This window comes from Candida oxycetoniae (assembly GCF_023343755.2).
Source record: "Candida oxycetoniae strain CBS 10844 chromosome Unknown scaffold59, whole genome shotgun sequence".
Taxonomy (NCBI): domain Eukaryota; kingdom Fungi; phylum Ascomycota; class Pichiomycetes; order Serinales; family Debaryomycetaceae; genus Lodderomyces; species Lodderomyces oxycetoniae.
In genome coordinates this window covers 45764-68745 of record NW_026055435.1, presented here as the reverse complement: position 1 = coordinate 68745, position 22982 = coordinate 45764, and the positions used below count along the sequence as shown (strand labels likewise).

General features: G+C 38.3%; 8 protein-coding genes across 8 annotated transcripts; 5 read left to right on the top strand and 3 right to left on the bottom strand. All coding sequences in view use genetic code 12, as the record gives it.

Annotated features, from left to right (window-relative positions):
* Nucleotides 1-534: 534 nt before the first annotated feature.
* On the top strand, nucleotides 535-3369 carry KGF56_002631 (C2H2-type zinc finger protein; the record flags this gene model as incomplete). Its single annotated transcript, XM_049323881.1, has 1 exon — nucleotides 535-3369. The coding sequence occupies one exon, from the start codon at nucleotides 535-537 to the stop codon at nucleotides 3367-3369; it is 2835 nt and encodes a 944-aa protein (XP_049180331.1).
* A 1984-nt stretch (nucleotides 3370-5353) lies between these two features.
* Nucleotides 5354-7756, top strand: KGF56_002630 (uncharacterized protein; the record flags this gene model as incomplete). The annotated part of the gene is made up of 1 exon (XM_049323880.1): nucleotides 5354-7756. The coding sequence occupies one exon, from the start codon at nucleotides 5354-5356 to the stop codon at nucleotides 7754-7756; it is 2403 nt and encodes an 800-aa protein (XP_049180330.1).
* Nucleotides 7757-7808: 52 nt separating this feature from the next.
* KGF56_002629 (CREG family protein) lies at nucleotides 7809-8558 on the bottom strand (the record flags this gene model as incomplete). Its single annotated transcript, XM_049323879.1, has 1 exon — nucleotides 7809-8558. One exon carries the CDS (start codon nucleotides 8556-8558, stop codon nucleotides 7809-7811), a length of 750 nt encoding a protein of 249 aa, XP_049180329.1.
* A 782-nt stretch (nucleotides 8559-9340) lies between these two features.
* Nucleotides 9341-10333, bottom strand: KGF56_002628 (uncharacterized protein; the record flags this gene model as incomplete). Its single annotated transcript, XM_049323878.1, has 1 exon — nucleotides 9341-10333. The coding sequence occupies one exon, from the start codon at nucleotides 10331-10333 to the stop codon at nucleotides 9341-9343; it is 993 nt and encodes a 330-aa protein (XP_049180328.1).
* Nucleotides 10334-12166: 1833 nt separating this feature from the next.
* On the top strand, nucleotides 12167-14806 carry KGF56_002627 (chromatin modification protein; the record flags this gene model as incomplete). Its single annotated transcript, XM_049323877.1, has 1 exon — nucleotides 12167-14806. The coding sequence occupies one exon, from the start codon at nucleotides 12167-12169 to the stop codon at nucleotides 14804-14806; it is 2640 nt and encodes an 879-aa protein (XP_049180327.1).
* A 1611-nt stretch (nucleotides 14807-16417) lies between these two features.
* RBR1 (Rbr1p) lies at nucleotides 16418-16660 on the top strand (the record flags this gene model as incomplete). Its single annotated transcript, XM_049323876.1, has 1 exon — nucleotides 16418-16660. One exon carries the CDS (start codon nucleotides 16418-16420, stop codon nucleotides 16658-16660), a length of 243 nt encoding a protein of 80 aa, XP_049180326.1.
* A 3465-nt stretch (nucleotides 16661-20125) lies between these two features.
* On the top strand, nucleotides 20126-20626 carry RBR2 (putative lipase; the record flags this gene model as incomplete). The annotated part of the gene is made up of 1 exon (XM_049323875.1): nucleotides 20126-20626. The coding sequence occupies one exon, from the start codon at nucleotides 20126-20128 to the stop codon at nucleotides 20624-20626; it is 501 nt and encodes a 166-aa protein (XP_049180325.1).
* Nucleotides 20627-21002: 376 nt separating this feature from the next.
* On the bottom strand, nucleotides 21003-22799 carry KGF56_002624 (uncharacterized protein; the record flags this gene model as incomplete). Its single annotated transcript, XM_049323874.1, has 1 exon — nucleotides 21003-22799. One exon carries the CDS (start codon nucleotides 22797-22799, stop codon nucleotides 21003-21005), a length of 1797 nt encoding a protein of 598 aa, XP_049180324.1.
* Nucleotides 22800-22982: the final 183 nt, after the last annotated feature.

The following is a 22982-nucleotide window of genomic DNA, read 5'->3' as shown; positions in this document are numbered from 1 at the left end:
GTGCTATAGAGAATGCTGGTGCAATAGAGAATGCTGGTGCTGTAGAGAATGACTCCCCTTTTCCACTAACTTGTCTCCATTAACAATCAACAAAACAAAACAAAACTAAACTTGAAAATTCTACAAGGAAGAAAAATTCCAAAATTGAAAAATCAACAAAATTTTCATTCATCAATAGAGCTTTCTTTGAAAGAGATTTTTTCAAAAACGTTTTCACCAAAAGGGTTTTTTCAAAAGAGATTTTACCAATAGAGATTTTACCAAAAGGGTTCTCACCAAAGAGATCTTACCAAAAGGGCTTTCACCAATAGAGATCTTACCAAAGAGATTTTACCAAAAGGATTCTCACCAAAAGGATTTTCACCAATAGAGATTTCACCAGAGATTTCACCAGAGATTCCACCAGAGATTCCACCAGAGTTTTCACCAGAGTTTTCACCAGAGTTTTCACCAGAGTTTTCACTCAAAGAAATTTCTTCAAACCCCGTGTGTTGTGGTTAACATAATTGTCGCTGTGAAATATCACCACCTTATATGTCACAACCTTCAAGTGCACATTATCCGATACAACTGCTGCTGCTGCTGCTGCTGCTGCTGCTGGTACACCAGCAGCCATTACCTCCTATTCCCCCAAAGTTACCGCCATTGACTTCAGAAGCTGCTGCTGCATCAAAAACAACTACTAGAGACGGTTTACCACCACCACCGCCGATAACTTCTTCACAGAGTATCTATTCACTCCCAGCATTAAGAGCTCCTTCAATATCAACACCAACTTCACTAACAACTTCGTTACCTGCGCTTACTCCAACGTTGACAAATGCGACACAATCAACACTTTCGTCCTCCTCTTCAAAGGAGTCTGCACTTTCTTCTTCAACAGCACCATCTGTGCTAACTACTACTCCTAATACTAATGCTAATACTAGCATTAGAAGTTCTTCTTTGTCGTTAAAGTTAAATAATAATAATTATACAACATCTGCCAGTCAGGGGAAACTGAAGAATAAAAGGTCGAGCAAGGGAAGAGTCTTCCAGTGTACCGGATATCTGGGTTGTAGCATGTCCTTTACAAGAAGTGAGCATTTAGCTCGTCATAAAAGAAAACATACAGGAGAAAGACCGTTTACTTGCCCTTATTGCTGTAAGAATTTCCTGAGATTAGATAATTTAAGACAACATAAACAAACAGTACATGCTTATGAAACTTATTTAACAAAAGATAATAGTGATAGCAAGTTGTTAATTGAACGATCCAAGCTGATAAAGAAGATGAAGCAGCAACAGCAGAGAAAAACCGACTTAGCCCTTGCGTTGCAATACCAACAGCAACAGCAACAGCAACAACAACAACAACAGCAACAACACCAGCAACAACATCAGCAACAACATCAGCACCAGCACCAGCACCAGCAACATCATCACCACCACCAATTAACCACAATTCCAGCAGATTCCTACCGGCAACATTATGTTTTCAGGCAGCAGCCAACCACTACAGCCACTAATCAAAATCACTCTGCACAACTGTTGCCGCCCTATCATCAGCAAAGCATCTACCCTCAAGCATCATCATCTTATATCTACACACAACAACAACAACAACAACAACAACAACAACAACAGCAGCAGCAGCAGCCTATTCCACCTCTGTATCAAAAACCATTACCACCATTGCCACCAATACTTCATCGACTTGATGAACAGAATGCACCAGTATCTCCAAAAGAACAACACAATAGTGATAAAGAAGAGGAACTTAAATTGCCTAGCCACTCATTCAAGCCGAAGAAGAGACCACAACCATTAGCATTGCAACATTCTACTTTTGGATCTGATGACTCTTTAGCTACTTCAACTGGAACTGCAGCTGCTGCTGGTTCAGCTGGTGCACATGCTCCAGCAACAATGGGTATATCAGCAGTACCATTATCAAAATCTCCCTCGTTAAATGATGTTCATTACAATTACAGAAATAATGGTAGTTTTAGAAACAATTTAGGTCTACAATTCCCACCGCCACCACCACCACCAAAATCAGCATCTTCCGTTGCTTCATTAACTCCAAACTTGGCAAGTCCACTCTCTCCATTATTCTATTCTTCATATAATGCTCCGACGAAGAATAATAGTAATAGTAACAATAACAACAACAACAACAACAACAATAACATTAATAATAATAATAACAATAATAGTACTACTACACTTTGTCATCAGCATCCACCGCCACTACCTCACATTCATCCTCATCATCTCAATGGTTTTTCACATAGTTCACCGTATCATATGCACAACAACAACAACAACAACAACAACAACAACAACAACAGCAACAACAGCAGCAACAACAGCAGCAGCATCAGCAGCAGCATCAGCAGCAGCAATAACAGCAATAACAGCAATAACTACAACAGTAATAACAATAACAGTAATAACAATCTCAACACCTCCAAGAACTCGGCTGTTGGTCATTCAGCAAATACTTCTACAATGTCCAGTTCCAATTCTTCAACATCATCAATGTCCATAAAATCACCTATGTCTCTGCATTTTTCAATACTGTCTAATACTTCATCAAGTCAAAGTCAGGGAAGTCATAGAGATAGTTTCGGATTAGTTGCGTACAAGAATTTGCCAATGCATTTACATCCAGCTAATAGTAGCATATCTGAGGAGAATTCGACATTCATTGCAAACAATAATGCCAGTAATGATGAGGAGACTCATACTAATCAAGCGGCAAACTTGCATAGTCAAGATTCGCCTGATGTGAAACGAGAGTTTAAGAGTAGTTGGTTAAAGGGGGTGTTGAATACTGATAATGAGGTGAAGGAGATCACACAACCACCACCACCACCACCACCACACCCTCCTCAAGATAATGATTTTATGATGATTGATGAGGATGAAGAGGATAAAAAGGAAGAACCAATCGCTGCCGCTGGAATAACAATCACCTCCATTGTCAAGAAAGATGATACAATGGAAAACATGTCAGTACCTCGAGCGGCCTCACCGAGTTTATATACCACACCACGAATTCAACCAGATGGGCAAAATCCTAATCTTGCATCTCTGCAAGATATATCTCAGGAAAGTCAAGCTACAAATAACAAAGATGTCTATTCGGGTGTAACGGTAAATAGAGGAGGAGATAAGTGTACACCTGTTACATCTCAAGAGACAGTACAGCAAGCCGAAACGATGGAGGGCGTGAAGAAAAGATCTATCTATATCTCGTTGATTGACCAACCTCCTCCCTCGACGCAACTGCAGCTGCAGCTGCAGTTTACGTCTATAGCATCCTCAACAGCTTCGGAACCGCACGTTTCTAAAAAGCCTACTATTAACAGTTTGATTATGTAGTAAATGAAAATTGACAAATATTTGTTTGCATTTAAAGGAGTTTTTTTTGTTTTTTTTTTCTTTTCTTCCTCTAACTTGTAGGACGAAGCAAAGGCGAACGACACTATCGAGCAGAGCGAGATAGTGGAGCACACTCATACAACTCATACAATATACACACTCATACAACTCATTCAACTCATACAAACATATACACACTCATACAACTCATACAAACATATACACACTCATACAACTCATACAAACATATACACACTCGTAGCTTTCCTCATTGATACCTCTTTAGGGGGGTAATATCTTCTTCTTCCCTTTTTGCTTTTTTCTTGCTTTGATTTATTTTCTTCTTTTTACTTTTAGTTATGGTGATTTTTCCATACTAATCAAGATACGAGCAATATCCAATGGACCCAATTGACGTTGAAATTTGGAGTGTTTTGTTTGATATTGGCTTCTCTCCAAACTTTCGGAAGAAAGGAAAGAAAAAAAATGGATTAAGATTTTGTGTTTGCGACATTCTCGTATCTGAATTTGACAGGTGACAGGTTTCATTGACATCATTAGGGGGTCCTTCCTACAATTAACACTCCCTTCCACGCGCTTTACCAGTAACCCCATTTTCTTTGTAGTTCATTTTGACTTGAATGACGTGATTTCCCCCTTGACCCACTTGTCATGTAACTACTATTCAATTCTTACCCCATAAAATCTAAATCTGGATCTAACTATTTTAGTGGTTATTTTATATATAAGAGAGTCTGCGCCGAATCTTTTAGTTATGAAACTATAATTACAGTCCAACCCTATTTGACATGACAACTTTTGATTTTTAACTCCATGTCATTTATTTTTGAGGAAAATGTCGTATAATGAGGTAATTATTGCATATTCCTGGGCTTTTCTGGTTTTTTATTGTGCACAATCAAACCGGTATGTTTTCCTTGCTAAATGTCTCGTGATGCGACACACCACTATCGAGCAGAGCGAGATAGTGGAGCAACACTTTTAGTGGCACTATCCGACACTATCGAGCAGAGCGAGTTAGTGGAGCAACATTTCTTAGCGGCACTATCCGACACTATCAAGCAGAGCGAGATAGTGGAGCAACATTTCTTAGTGGCACTATCCTTCTCTAACCTAGAGGTAAAGTTATGCATTAAACCCTTCTCTAATTTAGAGGAAAAGTTATTCATCGTGCAAATGTATCAAAAATAAGACTCTCTACTGCTCCGCTACTAACTACTTTCTACTTGCTCCTGCTCCACTAGGGAGCAAAGCGAGCTAGTGTCGCCTACTTATTACTTTTTACTTGCTCCTGCTCTACTAGGGAGCAAAGCGAGCTAGTGTCGCCTACTTACTACTTTCTACTTGCTCCTGCTCCACTAGCTCGCTACGCTCACTAGTGTCGCCTACTTACTACTTTTTACTTGCTCCTGCTCCACTAGCTCGCTACGCTCACTAGTGTCGCCCTTTCAAATATAGAGCCAATGTGGCTATAAAGCCGAAATCTGATTTAGCGCGAAAAAAAAAGGGCTTATAATTTGGTATCCTTTAGACATAGACATGAAGGTACCCCCAGAAACATTGCAATTTTCGAAATGTCTTGCTACTAAAACAGACAAATGCGTTTCTCCATCCACTCTACACTTTTTCTTTCATCTGTAAAACCCACATAACCAAAAAAAGAGGTGGTAGAATTGTAATTTAACTACTTTCTACTCCTCCTGCTCCACTAGCTCGCTACGCTCACTAGTATCGCCACGCGGTAGAATTGTAATCTAACTACTTTCTACTCTTCCTGCTCTACTAGCTCGCTACGCTCACTAGTGTTGTCACGCTCACTAGTATCGCCACGCGGTAGAATTGTAATCTGACCCGCAACATCTATTATAGTATAGTTTTGATCTGCTAATCATTTCCATCTCAGCCGACGGAAAAACGCTTTACCGTTATTTTATTTTTTTTCTTAGGCAGTTGAAAAAAAATAATGCGTTTATTTTGTGTTTCCAAATTTGGGGGTGGAAAATGCAAAATCCGAGAAGAAGAGAAAACTTTGATAAGACCACTGCAATTGACATTAATTTCGGCTGGACTGATGAGGAAAGAAGAGGAAGAAGGTACGGTTGAAGGAGCTGTTAAGGGAACTGTTGAGGAGGAAAAAGTTTTGTTGCTGCCCCAAAATAGCATAGATACACCTCCTACTATTGGAGATGAAATATCTTTTCTTGATGATGAAGGTGGTGACGGGTTTGACGCTGGTGACGCTGGTGACACTGACAACCGTGATGGCAGGTTTGGCGGGTTTGAAAACCTGAGTGACGAGGAAGAGGAGGAGGAGGAGGATATGGAGGATATGGAGGAGGAGGAGATGTGGCTGGAGCATCAGGTCAAAAACTTTGTACCCGAGATTGAAGAGCGGCCACCCGTTGATAGAAGACTCTCTAGAGCTGATGCTGAGTCGATAGTTGGTGGTGAATCCATCTCCAACATCCATCAAGAAACCAAACAACAATCTAATAGAGAGCATCCAGTAGCTGACCCAAATTTATCAACCGAAGATCAGCAAATTAAAGTCAGCGATGGTTCTTTTTCACACTCCAAAATGAAAAACTATAACCAGTCACAAAAGGTGTTTTCGTTTGCATTGCCGTTTGGGGGACTCGAAACTATTAAGCATAACTTAACTAAACAATTGCAGAATTTTAAAATTGATGTCCCATTTGTTGGAAACAATAACAACAATAATAACAACAATATCAATAGTGAGGACTTGAAAAGATTACGACGAGAAGTAGACTTGAAACTAGAGAGACAACAGACCATAAGTACGTTAGATGACGAAAACTACTTTAGAGATTTCAAAGGAACCGATGCTGGTAGATTAAAAGCCATAAAGCATTCCATTTCAGCAAATGTTAATGAAATAATACCCCATAAGAAAAAGGGGGAACTACATGATTATGAAACAATTTATGATAGAATTGATGGCAACATAGTGGTTATGGGAGGGTATAGAGGTTCCATCCTAAGAGACACAAGTACAAAAAAAAGAGTTTGGATACCGATAAAAGCAGGGTTTAATTTGAGAAAAATAAATCTCCTTTTAGGTCCAAATAAAGAAGATGAACTAAATGCAGAAGACAAGATTTATCCCGATGGGGTATTGAAAAACGTTGGTCCAGTTGATATATGTAAGAAACTTATTAATAAACTAGACGCTAACCCTAATGTCAATATCCAAGAGTTTGGATACGATTGGAGATTAAGCGGTGATTACGTCTCGCATAAGATTGAAAAGTTTTTGGAGGAAATATACAAACTAACAGGCAAACCTACATTAGTTATTGCTCATTCAATGGGAGGGTTAATGGTGCATGGAGCATTACAAAGAAATCCCAAATTATTTCGATCCGTCATTTATGTTGGATCACCAAGTGAGTGCTTGAATATATTGGGCCCAATAAGGTTTGGTGATTCAGTTATATTATCAGATAAGATCTTGACCTATGAGACGAATTTTATGATGCGATCTAGTTTTATCTTTTTACCATTAAGCGGAGAGGTTTTTTACAATAAGGACACAAAGGAGAATTACAAGATAGATTATTTTGACCCTGATAATTGGGTCGAGTACAATTTAAACCCGTTGGTGGCTAAAAAGAGGAAAATTGCTGCAGAAGCAGCTGCTAATAATTCAGCATCTGCTGTTTCGAGTGGCTCACCGCCATCCTCTCTACTCTCCTCATCGAGTACGTTATCTTTCCCAACCATCAATATCAACCAGATTGGAACTACAATCACCAAAATATATAGATCGTCATCATTGAAGAAAAAAGCAACCTCACCTTCATGCTCAAATATTTCACCACCAAGCAGTAGGGAGAGTACTGCTTCTGCTCTTCCCCAAGATGATGACCATTATTCACTCAGCTTTGCTGAAGCATATAGGTACCTATCGGAAACATTAAAGGCGACTAAAAGATACGTGCTTTCACTTGAATATAATCCCGAATTAGAAGCAGAATATCCACCAATGGCAATAGTATATGGTAACACTATCCCATCAGTGAGAGGATCTATAGTTAGACTGAGAGAAGACATCAAGAATGGTAATTATTATGAATTTTTTTATGGTCATGGAGATGGTGTGATACATCAAAAATGGTTAATGCCCGAAAAGAAAGGATTTAAATATTACGATAAGCTGAGTGGAACTGGTCAAATTGTAGGTAAATTTGCAAGTAGTTGTGCTCATGTTGGCTTGATGACTGATCATGATACAATGGGGAAAGCGTTGAATGCAGTTTTTGAAGCTGAAAAGTTTTGGGAGAAGAAGAAACAAAGGCAGAGAGAGAAGCAAAAAGGAAGGGTGAACAAAAACTTAACCTAACTTAACCTAACCTAGTGCAAGTCTGTAGAATATTTATTTTAATAGAATAGAATTAAAAGACCAACTTCTTCTCATTCTCATTCTCATTCACATTCTCATCATCACCATCCTGTGGATCAATGATCTTTGCTGAATGGTACTCGTCCCCAGTCAACTCACCAAGGTATGCAATATCGCCGAACCCTCCAATCATGTATACGCTTTCCACTTTTATCTTCACCCAATGGGATTTATGCGGAGACACTACATTACCAGGCAACCACATTGCAGCATCTGGGTGTCTTTCAAGAAAGCATTTCTCCAATAATACTCGTTTAGGATCAAATGGATTCAAAAAATTGATATACTCTAATTTTCCAAACAATTGGACTCTAGGAGATCCTGCATTTGAACCTTTTCTTTTCCCAGGGTATTCCTCAGACACCTCATCCCAATCTGGATGATCGCCATCTCTTATCGTGAATGAAAATGGTGATCCTTTTACAATATTTTGATTAGGTCCACCAACATCAATTACTAACCAGTACGGATCGCCATCGCCGTCACAATCAGCATAGTACTCCATTGATGAAACGGGTACCTGTACATTTTTTGGTCCTGGTCCTTCTTTTGTCTGTGTCCTTATGGTTTTAATTGTATTGACATTAACTAATGATTCTCTATGTACTAATGTACGTGCTACCGATGCCCCTTCTTCTCTAGAAACTGGCAGATTCTCAATTACCACAATTTGGTCATTTCTTGGTATGGTCAATGCACCAACATAGCAGCATGCTATAAAGACAAGTTTATACAATAACATCACTTGAAATTTCCTACAACTATAAAACTTGGTGATAAGAAAAGAGATAGAGATAAAGAGAGATTGTGGGGGGGGGAGGAAAAATAAAATAGAACAAGGCTAAATTTTAAACGACGAAAAATGTCAAGCCTTTCCAACTCCGACCACGGGGAATAGGTAGAGATTATAAGAACTTTACTTGGTTTGTACTAAAGGTTGTGGATATATCAACTTACTCTCTTGAAGTGGACCATTGACCATACAAGGGCTCCCAATAAGTAGCCTCGGGAAAAAGGAACAGCCACAGTTACTGAAAAACTTGTAAAAAAAAATAAAATTAAGTTGCGCAAACCCGGAATCGAACCGGGGGCCCAACGATGGCAACGTTGGATTTTACCACTAAACCATTTGCGCCGATCTGTTGAAAGGCATAATGATACACTAGTGAAAGTATCGAGCAAAGCGACAAACCTCCACTATCGAGCAAAGCGAGATAGTGGAACAGCATTGACTAGTGGCACTTATGGCACTTACTAGTGGCACTTATGGCACTTACTAGTGGCACTTATGGCACTTACTAGTGGCACTTATGGCACTTACTAGTGGCACTTATGGCACTTACTAGTGGCACTTATGGCACTTACTAGTGGCACTTATGGCACTTACTAGTGGCACTTACTAGTTTCACACTCGAGGGATACTATCTCGCTCTGCTCGATAGTGTCTCTCTTTAAATAGTTTCAGTTTACAATAGAACAAGCAACGCGTAAGATTACATTAGTTTAACCTTTTTTCCAGCTCATCTAACTACAGAGTTTTTCCCTTATCTTCAGAGCAATCAAAATCCGCTTTTCGTCATCATCCATCTGCTTGAGTCTCGAAATAAAGTCATTACCCTGAGATATGCCATCAATAATTAGGTTTTTTGTAAGCAGTGCCGCCACCTCCTTTTCTTTAGTCGCTAGTTTTAATCGATATTCATTTCGGTTATTCACCGTCAAGTCGATTTTTTCCAAACCTCCTAATTTCATCAATATCTGATTCATTTCTTTACACCACAAAGTGAGCTTGTGTAATTTACTATTGATAGGCTGCTTTCCTTCTAATGAATATTGCAATTGGGTCACCTTGTCATCAAGTATTTCTAGTTTCCTCTTTTCTTCAATATATCGATTTTCAGTGTCCTCGATATCCATTTCAATCCGTTTCACTTTATCCTCCATCTCTACTTTTTCACGAGGATTTACTTGCCATGGCAAAATGTCCAAATCTTCAACAACATCCGCGTCTATCACGAATTCCAATACTTCTTTATCGGCAAAATCATCACTCATCAATTGATCGACTTCCTTCTCCAATTTTTCAGCTTCGTCTATACTATCCTTAATATCTCTCTGTTTCAGTTGAAACTCTTGATACAATGAGCTTACTGTTGCACTCAAATTTTTCACTTGTTGCAACTTTTTTTCCTTTTCAGACTCAAGAGTATTGAAATTTTGCTCTATTAGCGTTATTTCCTGTTTGAGTGTTTGCTTCCCTTCCTCAGTCGCGTTCAATAACTGATCTATATTCAAAGATGACACTTTTCTTAAAAATTCTTCTCGTAGAGCTCTTTCCTCATAACGAGAGGTTAAACGCGTAAAAACGCTTTTCCAATGTTCAAGACTCTTTTCAATATTTCTAGGGTCCAGTACATGTGCACTTTGGACATCTTCAATTGCAGTTAGGATAGAGTAATTCTGGCTTGTGAGATCATCTAAATCGCTTTGTATAGTCTTTGCTGATACAGTCGTCATGTAAATGAAGTAAAGTTTAATAAAGTGAATATAAACTAATCAATGTTTATGTTTGTTTTTTTTAAAGGCACTATCGCGCAGAGAGAAGCGAGTAGCGACACTAGGGAGCGAAGCGAGCTAGTGGAGCAGTATGTAGTAGACACTAGGGAGCGAAGCGAGCTAGTGGAGCAGTATGTAGTAGACACTATGGAGCAAAGCGAGCTAGTAGAGCAGTCTGCAGTATTAATCGTTCAACACTATCGAGCAGAGCAAGATAGTGGAGCAACATTCAGTAGCTTGTTACAACACTATCTCGCTCTGCTCGATAGTGTTTCTCTATAGTGTCTACTAAGTGCTACTACACTATCTCGCTCTGCTTGGTAGTGTCATTAGTCAGTGTCATTCGATAGTGGAGCAACACTCACTAGTTTTTTACAACACTAATTCGCTCTGCTCGATAGTCGGTGGCAGCTAGTGTGCTCCACTACCGAGCAGAGAGAGATAGTGTCGTAACTAGTCAATGTGCTCCACGATCGAGCAGAGCGAGATAGTGTCGATAGAGTCGATAGATTCAGTAGCATCTAGTGTGCTCCACTATCTCGCCCTGCTCGATAGTGTCGATAGGTGTTGCAAAAAAATTGGGGCGAACTGGGAATCGAACCCAGGGCCTCTTCGAAATTTATGCTCAGGATTTACAAGAGAATACCCAAACGAAGAATCATACCACTAGACCATTCGCCCAATTTCTGGGAATTTCGTACCCCCTCATGAATGGTCTCTGTGAAAAACTAATCCTAAGGCTAGTAATCCTCTAGCCTCATATATCATCAAAATTAGTCTTTGTAAAACATTAACAGAGCTGATACTATTCTCAACTCTTGAGATTATACATGATTTGTGTATATGCTTGAGAGATTCTTATTATAATTGATGACAAGAGTTTGGTATTGAAAACAGAATTTTTTTTAACGTTGAAACGATATATATTGTTTAGTTTTGATTGAAAAAGGTGCAAAAAGGAGAAACAACAGTATTGACACTATCGACACTATCGACACTATCGAGCAGAGCGAGATAGTATAGCTCGATAGTGGAGCAATACTGATTACACCGACACTACCGACACTATCGAGCAGAGCGAGATAGTATCGCTCGATAGTGGAGCAGTACTGACTACACCGACACTATCGACACTATCGAGCAGAGCGAGATTGTAAAGCAGTACTGATTACATTGACACTAGCAACACTATCGACACTATCTCGCTCTGCTCGATAGTATTGCTCGATAGTGGAGCAGTACTGACTACACCGATACTAGATTAAAGGTTGCAGCTAGTGTTCTCCACTATCTCGCTCTGCTCGATAGTATCGCTCGATAGTATCGCTCGATAGTGGAGCAGTACTGATTACATCAACACTATCGACACTATCGACACTATCTCGCTCTGCTCGATAGTATCGCTCGATAGTATCGCTCGATAGTATCGCTCGATAGTGGAGCAGTACTGATTACATCAACACTATCGACACTATCGACACTATCTCGCTCTGCTCGATAGTATCGCTCGATAGTATCGCTCGATAGTATTGCTCGATAGTGTCCAAGTATCTACGCCTCGAAAGCTCTCTATACAAATCCTTCATTGTATAAACTCAATTGATAATAATTCAAAGACTCGACTCATCAACTATAGTTTCTCTTATTCTATCAACAACTGGTAGCACAGTTAAATGCTCACAAGAATTTTCAATTTTCAATTTTCAAACAAGTGAAGGAAAAGGAAAGCAAATAGGTTGTAAATCCAAGCTAGCTCTTCAATCGAGCCGATCGTCTTTGTATCAATCACTTACCATGGCGGCAGATAACAAACCGGATCAGCAAAAAGTCGGAGATGCAGCATCAGCTGCCCAAGGAGTCCTTTCACAGCAACGGCCACTCCAATCAGTAGCAGCGGCAGGAACATCAAAGTCAACTCCACAGACAGCTCCGCGCCCGGCACCACCACCATCACAACAACAGCAACAACAGCAACAACAACAGCAACAACAACAACAACAACAACAACAACAACAACAACAACAACAACAGCAACAACAGCAACACCAGCAGCAACAACAGCACCAGCACCAGCAGCACCAGCAGCACCAGCAGCAGCAACAGCAAGTGCGAGCAAACCAGCCGCAATATTCACAAGCAGATTTGAATCGAATAGTGCTTGAATATTTGAATAAGAAGGGGTATCATCGAACAGAGTCAATGTTGAGATTGGAAAGTACAAGTACACCTACCCCTGCTGTAGCACCGATCTCCCCGAATACTACTTTGCTCGCAGCACCTAGCGAGTTGGATGCTCAAAAAGATTTAAAAGACAAACTATCCAAAAATGAAAAAGAATTGCGTGAATTGCGAGAAAAGCAAATAAGGATCGAACGTGAATTGCAAGAAACTAAAAATAGAGAAATCCGCTTATCAAAGGAAGCCGATTTGAAACAATTGAGAGCCTTGGAAAATAGGACGAGAATTGAAAATGATCCAGACCTGTATTTTACTGCGTACTCTATGTTGAGAAAATGGGTTGAGTCCTCATTGGATTTGTATAAGCCCGAATTGTCACGTGTGCTATACCCTTTGTTTATTCATTGCTTTTTGGAGTTGATCACTAAAGGGTTTGGTGTCAAGGCAAAGGAATTTTTTGATAAATACAAGTCTGATCATTTGATATTACATGGAATTGAAGTAAAAAAATTTGCTGGATTGTCATTACCTGAACATCTTAAGGAGAACAGTATTGCAGAGGCTTATAGAAAATATCGATATAGGATTTTGGTTTCTAAAACCTCGTTGAATTTGTTGCTATATTTTCTTCATGAGAACGAAGCAGTTGGTGGGTCAATTTTGATTCGTATAATTAACCAATACTTAGACCCAGTTATCTCCAAAAATAGACCAGATAAAATCGATCAAGAAGGTGAAGCTAATTCGGAAGAAGGTATATCTGAATACATAGCAGATACAAACGAGTTGGAACAATTCAACAGCGAAAAAGAGGTGAAGTTGGGAAAATTTCCTTTGGACCCAGAAGTCGCCAAGGAAGTAGAAGCAGAACTCAAAATTAAAGATGAAAAAATCGAACCTGTGAACGGAAAGACTTTAAGTGAAGAATTTCAAGAAATGGTTAAGCCAGATGCAGATTCTCCATCAAAGGATTCAATACCATTACCAATGAAGGACTCGACAGATATCAAAAAATTAATCATGCAAGTTGAAGATTCAAGGTCAAAAATTAGATTAGGCGCACTACAAGCAAGCTCACCTAGTGTTTGTATGTATACTTTCCACAATACTAACAACGATATGACATGTATCGCATTCAATGAAGATTCCACAATGGTTGCCGCGGGGTTCCAAGGCAGTTATGTTAAAATATGGAGTCTAGATGGCAAACCGTTACCATCGGGTCTTAAAAAGGACCGTAAGATGCATCAATATTCCGATAATTGTCGTAAGCTTATTGGTCATAGCGGACCCGTATATGGAATTTCTTTTTCTCCAGATAACAAGTTTCTCATTACGTGTTCGGAGGACAAGACAGTGAGACTCTGGTCATTGGATACGTTCACGGCGTTAGTCGCATACAAGGGCCACAATCAACCAGTATGGGATGTCAAATTCTCACCACTAGGTCATTATTTCGTCACTACTTCCCATGATCAGACTGCGAGATTATGGGCTACAGACCACATCTACCCACTCCGGATCTTTGCCGGCCATATCAACGATGTTGATTGTGCCGAATTCCATCCCAATTCGAATTATGTGTTTACTGGATCGAGTGATAAAACATGTCGAATGTGGGATGTTCGTACTGGTCACTGCGTTCGGATATTCATGGGTCATACCAATGCAGTCAACTGTCTTGCAATATCACCAGACGGAAGATGGTTGGCTAGTGCAGGAGACGATAATGTGGTTAATTTGTGGGATATAGGCACCGGAAGAAGATTGAAAACAATGAAGGGGCATGGTCGATCATCCATTTACTCGCTCGCATTTTCCCATGATGGTGGTGTCTTGGTTAGTGGTTCAGGGGATTGTAGTGTTCGAATATGGGATGTGAGAAAGAACACAAATGATTCTGGACCCGAACCTGAAGCATTGGTCAATGTCACCAATACGACCGCGAACGGAGAATCTTCAACTACAGAGGAGAGCAAAGCTCAGCAACAACATCAACAACAGCCCCTGCAATTACAGCAACCAGCACCACCGCCACAACAACAGCAACAACAGCAGCAGCAACAACAGCAACAGCAGCAGCAGCAACAACAACAACAACAACAACAACAGCAGCAGCAGCAACAAGTGAGTCGAAGAGATGTTATTGCAACTAGTGACCATATGACAGCCTTTTTCACCAAAAAGACTCCAGTTTTCAAGGTTCATTTCACGAGAAGAAATTTATGTTTTGCAGCCGGTGCATTCCAAGGATAGTCCGGAAAGAAGAATATAGATAGATATACATATAAAAAAACCAAAAAAAAGATAGGAGCTAAAAACACTATGTATTTTTAAGCCTTGTCAGGTAATATACGATTGTAATATAGGAATCAAACTCTCTTTTCAAAACTGCCTATTTTGTGGATGGCGAAATCGACCAATTTAGAAAGCCCGGATATAAATAGGAGAGAGACAAAGGGGCGATGACAGGAGAAGAAGCGAGAGAGAGAAAAAAAGAGAGAGAGAGAGAGACAAAGGGGCGATGACAGGAGAAGACGCGAGAGAGAGAAATAGAGAGAGAGAGAGAAGGGGGGCACTCCATATAGAACATATCTAACAGTTTTAGAATACTGAGTAAAGTGTTAAAGCACAAAAAATGTCTACTTATTTTTTTTTGGTCGCTGTTGTCATTGCTGTTATTGCTGTTATTGCGGTCTTTATTTATTTATTGCCTTTGTTTGCTTGCTTGCTTCGTGCTAAAGTGTATGGATGGATGGGATTTACCTTGACCTCTTGTGCCTAATATTAGTGTAACAAAGAACAACTGCTTATCCTCTCCCCCCCCCTCTTCCCTCCTCCCCCCTAAAAAAAATGTAGAGAGTTTGTTTTATTACATCAAAGTTGTTTTTTTTGTGAAAATAGGAGCAAATAAGACCTAACCTGATTATTCCCAATCAAGACATAAGGTTTGCGTTGCTTTCCATTAAGAGGAATTGGCGTGTATATGTGGCTCAATTGGTTTTCCTTGTGAAGTCACGTCCCAATTTGGGTTGATACTAGTTTCAAACATTGTTTCGACACACTACATAAAAGAAACTTATGCAAGAACTACAGTTTAAGTACAATCCAATTATGTTCTAACCTACAGGCATATCTTATGTATGATGGTACAATAGAGTCATGAGATTTACATACATTGCAATCAATTTACGCTCCTGCAAATTGTAATTGAAGTGGTTCAAGAATTATGACTCAGCAAATCTTTCCATGACCTTACTAGTGACGTTTGAAGTTGCCAAATTCCATTGATGCAAAATAAATTGTTTGCACTCTACAGTTTTCTTTTTTTATTTTTTTTTATTTTGCAGAGCAACTAAAAATGAGTAACTCCAATAGTACATCAAGAGAGGCCACCATCTTTTTAGCCAACTGATATTACCTTACGTGTGAAGATGGAAGGAGACAGAATATTAAGCATTATCTTTGTTTCCATTGGGTCGATTTTGGAAATAGGAAATGGCGTAGAAAATAGATCAATTAGCGCTCATGCATGTCAATATCAAACTCGATTCTTTTGTGCAATTCATTTTGGAAATTAATCAGGCATTAAATGCTCAAGAATAAAGTGTGTATGAAAAAGAAGAAGAAGGAGGAATGGGTGTGGGTATAGGAGTGGGTGTGATTGGCAATTTTTTTTTAAAAAAAAGGATATAAATAGGAGGATAACTTTCTTAAAGTTATCAACTTTTCCTACTTTCCCATCTACTCTTTCTGCTTTTCAAGTTCATTCTATATTCCTCTTGGTGTTCCAGCTTAGTTCTAGCGTGTTATTCATATTGAAGTACTCACACACACATATATATATATACTAATCAAGAAAAGAAAATGAAATTCACCTCCGTTATCTTAGCTTTGTCGACTGTTTTTGTTGCTATCCAAGCTGCTGATTCTTCATCAGGTTCTGAAGTTTCTACTAAAGGTTCGTCTTCTAGCACCGAGTCTAAATCTTCTACATCCGAGTCGACCTCAACTAAAACAAAAACACACAAATCCAAAGATGGTGCTAATATTGCTGGAGTTTCTGGTGCTGGATCATTAGCTGCAATTGCTGGTTTACTTTTGTTATAAGCATTGAATTGTTAGCTGCAATTGCTGGTTTACTTTTGTTGTAAGCATTGAATCGTTTTAGTTACCTGGATAACCTAAAGAGAGAAGAGGAGGCTTCTGTTTTTTTTTATTTAAATAGAACTATTTAGTTGGTAATGTATAATTTTGACCAATTCATTAGGATTCATTGTATTTGCTGAGCTACCCCCTATTACTTCTAAGACCTTACGCAACATCCTTAATTCTGCTGCTTCTAGGTAAGAAAAAGTATAGACTATCGAGCAAAGCGAGACAGTCTATAGAGAGTGTAGATGGAGAGAGTAGATATAGACTATCTCGCTTTGCTCGATAGTCTACATCACTCAGTATGCTCGGTGTTTGACATTTTTTATTATATAGGTGTTGTAGCTCTATGGCGGACTGAGGAGATTTGTGTGTATTTAGAAGGAAGAGAGAGAAAGGCTGATGGTAGGGGGGGGGGGGGAGAAAGAGAGAGAGAACGACCAAAAAAAACGTGGCTTCTATTTTACAGCTTCTTCTTCCGTTTCTGTTCATCTTTGTCTTTTCTTATTTTACTGTGGATAAGTATTGTCTTTAGGAGTAAGTCGGAAATTAGCAGTTATAAGCCTTTAATGCGGGTAACCATTTTTTTTTGCAATTCATGATTAAAATAGAGCACTTACATATTTTTGCTCTTGTAACTCCCCACTCTAAAAATTACGGGCATAAAAGTTTTCTTGGCATATCTACCAAAATGAATCATTGGTACCTTAATAACTGTCAATTATAAAAGTATATATATATTTTGTCTCACTTCTTCGATTGAAACCTCTTTACATCCAATAAAATAAGTCATGTAAGCTTTGTTTTGGCGTCAACAAAAGGTGGTACCAATCCTTTGACGAGTGCCGAACAGACAAATGTAGCCTGTTCTTTTTCTGAGAGGAGGCTTTTTGCAAAAAAATTGTCAAATTATTCCTTTTTTTTTTAAATTTTTTTCTTTTTTAGTTAAACTTGTTTCTATTTTGTCCCGCCTGGGTTCTTCAGTTTCACTGTCTTTTGTTGAGTGTGGAAGTTATGCACCAGTCTCTCAATATACAACTGTTTCATGGCGTTTACTTCCTGAAGGTCGGAAAAAGGCTTATTTGTAATAGATGTTAGACATTTTCTAAACAAAATCTATGAATACTATAAAGGCTTATTGAGAAAACAAAGTAACTCAAACTAGAATGAAAGTAAAGTTAGTTTGTTTTCCATTTTATCTCCGACAATCTTCTTACATTTGAGTATCTTTTAAGAAAACTGTTTCTTTTTTATAAAAAAAATGGGGTTTTTTCACAGGAAACGATGCCTCAAACACTCACTACGTTCCATAGCAATATAAAGAGCTTTTAGATCCTCGAGTGATCTTGAGCCCAGTTTCAAATAGCAAAGGGAGATAAGTTTACAAACTTACACCGATCTGCTCAATAGGGAGCTAAAAACTTAAACTTACAAACGATTTATGAAAAAAATAAAAAAAAATAAAATAAAAAAAAAAAAGAAAATGTGTTTGATCCAATGACTCAGAAAGCTTAGGTAGATTATCTGAATCTTTTTCTTTTAACGTGTTGATTCTATTAAATCATTTTTTTTTGGATACCTTTTAAAAGTAGGCTTAACGTCTTCCTTTCTTTAGAAGATTTCAAAAGCTTACTTTGTAGTAATATGACAGTTCAGTTAGATAATATCCACTACAACAGTGTTTTTATCTGATCTTGCAATGGATAAAAGAAGACTCAGTTTAGTCGATAGTCTTACAAGCCAAACAAGTTTACTTTCCCTCCTTTTCTTGTAATTTTTTTCTTCCTCAAGCCGAGGGCATGATTGATGTAGAGTAATATGTGCTGTAATTTTGACCTTAGAGTACTTGACTATTAAAGAAACTTGAGATGAGATACTTTTTCTACTAAAAACATCCTGGAGAATTAACCCACCTCGTCTTTCAAAGACAATGATGGTGAAGTTTGAAATCAACATTTGCGGGATGTGGAGGTGGAGGTGGATGTGGAAGGGGGAATTCCAAAATGGTGACAATATTTGTATATATCTGATGGAAAATACCCTTTTTGTTCTTTTTTTTTTCTACTTCCTAATTAGGATGCTAATACCTTTTTTGGAAATTAACAGTTTACTAATTAGGCGATTTATTTTTTCCAAAGTACAAACAAAAATATTTAGCCCTTTTTCTTTTTTTTTTTGCAGCAATTTCGCTACTCAAGCAGTCAGAGAAGATATACTCTTACAATGAATGATGAGTCTAATCAATGGTAATCATTAGAGAATTTAGCACGAAGAACACAGGCATTAAACACATAAACACACACATACACACACACACACACACAAATATCGTGGATGAAAGTTTTAAATATGTTGGGTAAGAACTCTCCCGGGCCAGTATTAGTATCGTCAGGTAAGTCATATCTGAATTTATTAGTTTTTTTTTTCAGAGACAATAGTATATACGATATTGAACATTTGAGCTACATTTTAGTATGAGTATTACATTTTCCTTCCTCTTGCACATATACGTCAAACAATAAACGTCGATTTCAAACCTTTTTTACTCTAAACCTTATGAGCAAATCTTGTCAACGGACGGGTTTGATTACTTAAAAAAAGAACAAATAATATTTTATTCCTTGTCATTGAAGAACTCTTGGAAAAATACACAGGTTTAGTCATTTTGTATGCTTGTGTATGTGTGGTACAGATGGTATCATTTAATCTTCTACTAGAATTTCACTATTTCTTTATTTAGTTATACCGTTGATGATGACGTCGTTTTACATTTACATCGGATATGTATATGTATATATTCAAATGTCGTTGATTTCTACTGCTAAATTGCCTCAACTGAAAAAAACACCCAATAGTATATATATCTTTATGGCTACACAACTATGATATTACCCCAAAGAGTCAGAGTTTACCAAGAATGTGGGCTGTATACACAACTGCTCTGATGTTACAGTCTCGGAAAAATCGCAGCTTCAAAGTGATTTGCTAGTGTGGTAGTTAAAGTCAAGCTCAGTTTAAAAATACAAAGCTTTTTACCGAATCGGGTAACTGTACCGGTGGTACTGCATATTAACAATAATGTCCCCCCACCCTTTATCAACAATTTCTGTACTATCCAAAATTTCAATGTAGGTTAAAAAACTCCAACTAAAGCTTCTTTTTATAAAAGTGGATTTGAAAGATTCGAGATATAAATATCTTTGCTCAATCCTCGAGAAAACTGAGTTAGACTAATCTTTTCACCTTCTTTTTTTTTCTTTTCTTTTCTTTTTTTGTAAAGAAATTTTTGACTATTGGAAGAAAAGAGGGTCTTTCCATTATATACTTGTTTATTTGCTTATTTGCTTATTTCGCTGATTTCCTTGCTTTTCTTGCTCCCCACCCCCTAAACACATACACATAAATAAAATAAAAAAGAGAGCCATGAGAGTATCAGTTACAGCATTAGTTGCATTACTCGTCACATCAGTTTCAGCAGCAGCAGATCAGTCGGATATTGACTTTTTCACTGCATTAGTTGGAGACTACCAGGCTCACAAGACTGATTATGTTAAATACTTTGCCACTGCGCAAGGAGTTCCTGCAGTATTGTCAACAATAGCTACTCAAGTATTAACATATACCGACGACTCATATACCACTTTGTTGGATAATCCATCATTAAGCATAGCCGAGTTGGAGAGCTATGCCACCAATATTCCATGGTACACAAGAATAGAAGCTGCTGGTGCTGCTAATGGTGGTAGTAGTGGTGCCGCTTCAGATTCTCACTCTGCATCTTCAGCTACAGGCTCTTCCGCAACACGGAATACAGCTGCTTCAACATCAACATCAACTTCAACTTCAACTGCTAATGGTGGTAGTGCACGTATGGCTGCTCCAATTGGTGCCGCTTTGGGTGCCTTGGCTATAGCCTTGTTATGAAGCAACATTTAGTGAGAGAGAGAGAGAGAGAGGTACAGAAAAAGGAGGGGAAGATACCAGAGTCAATTTAACGATCTTTTTGACATTATGAAGAATGGTTTTTTATTTTTTTTTTTTCAATATTTTTTGTTAAAAACTTAGAGAAACTTAGAACACTTCTATTTTTTTTTCCATTTTTGATTGCAATGGAGTAAAATCCATGATCAATTTTTTTGAATATATAAATGTATATATATAAGTTTATCATAGAACAAAGCAAGTAAGCTCTACAAGTTGCAGATCTTTAAAGCAGTTAATTTTATGTATAAAAACACCCAGAAGAAGGCTAGATTCACTAATAGAGTTGAAGGTCAATTTTTTTTTTTTTCCTTTCCTTTTAACAAGTCATTAGCAATTCCAAGTATTTCAATCCCCAAAGGAAATTATCCAAACAGTCTTCGGGAATACGCTCTTCTCCGCTAATATCATAGATATCCTCTCTAACACATATTAACAATTGTCTCATGTTTTTCAACAATAGGTTTAAGCCATACTCAAATTCCTGGTTCATTGTAATTGTACCTTGGTTAGTAAGAATTTTTTCGTTATTGGCATCTCTTGGATCGTAGAATAAGGGGAATTTGAATGTTGGGTTACGAGCAAATGCCGTTGTTGCTGCTGCTGCTGCTGTTGTTGTTGTTGTTGTTGTTGCTATTGTTGCTGTTGCTGCTGGTTGCTTGCCAAGTATGGGGTATCTTTTGCAATCCTCTTCCATGATATAACTTTGATTACCTGCGTGTATCATTTTATAACGGAGGGGAGTTGAAGTAATACAAGCAATAGCTTGCATGAGTTGAATAATGTGCGAGAGCGATGCATTTATTTGACAAATGTTGAAACTGTGTAGTTGGCCAGTAGTATCAAATTGTGGTTCATAGTATATGTTTTGTAAAGTAGAGTTGCCGTAATAACATATGCCTCTTACTGCTGTCAAGTTCAACGGGAATTCGAACCCTGCAATTGAAAATAGTTTAGACGAGGAGGAGGAGTTGTTGTTGGAGGAGGAGTTGGAGTTGGAGGAGTTGGAGTTGGAGTTGGACGAGGAGGTGGCGGCGATGTTGGTGGCAATTGGTTTTATTGGAATAATCTCGTTTATCACCAGGATAAACCGACTGAGTTTACTTTTTATCTCTTTCTTTGTGCTTAGGGTGACTTCTTTAGTTGATGCTAGCTCATGATTATATATTTCTAATTTATCATTGATCATGTCTTGAACACCATCAAATTTAGAAACCACATCTTTAATGTGACTGATTTCCAGTCTCGAGTCGTAAATTTTTCTTTTCGTAGCTTCAATCTGAGTTTTGATCTTGTTTATATCACCTTGCAAAGAGGTACACTTGTGTTCCAACTCATCTATGATTTGAGGCAAATTGTTAGCATTATTGGTATCCAATTTCATCATGTACCGCCGAATTTGTTTCTTCAAGTTATCTCGCGACATCTTTAGCTCTCTAATTGATTTCGTCAAGTTGTTGATCGCTCTCATTTGATCAAAAGTATAAGACGGCACCGACCTTGTATGCCACGTCCTTTTTATTTGAGTAAACTGATTTACATAATCTGGCACGAGCATGTTTTTAAAAGTAAACCAACGAGAATTCAACTCCATACAAAGCGAATTTTCCTTGAACCCAGAATCTTCATCTCCTTCAACCTTGTTGATCTCCACTAATTGACATAAATCCAATTTGTACACACAAAGCAAATTCCACAGGTCACTTTCATTATACCATAACTTAACTACACATTTACGCAAAAATGGAGGAATGTGCGGCAATTGCACTTGGAACTGAGGATCCATCTCTTTAAAAGCCACAGAGCTGACGTATATCAACTTTTGCCTAATATGGATAGTCATGAAACACGTCAAAAGTCGAAGTTCCAAGAAATCACATAGTTTCTGGGGAGACTCATCGTACTCTTCTAGCCGCGGCAAAGCATACTGCGGGATAACGCTTAATGTGCTTCGTCGACGTCCCATTGCCCGAACCGGACTGGGACTATTTAAGCTTGACTCAACTTGCTGCTGCGTTTGCTGTATACATAAATTGATAAACTTTACCGATTGAAGTTTATTGAGTTTGTAACAACCGCCGCAGTTTTCTTTCACTCCACCCTGCTTCAATCCCATTCGAATGTGAAGCAGTAAAACCAACCAATGTTCCAGAGAGTATGCAACCCCAGTAAGCAACCCAATGACTCAGTCTCAGCAAACTCCCAAACTCACCTCAGTGATAAATGTGATTCAATATACTTTTATGCTTTTTCTTAACCAGACATCGCACGACTTAACAAAACCTTTTTCTTTTTTTTC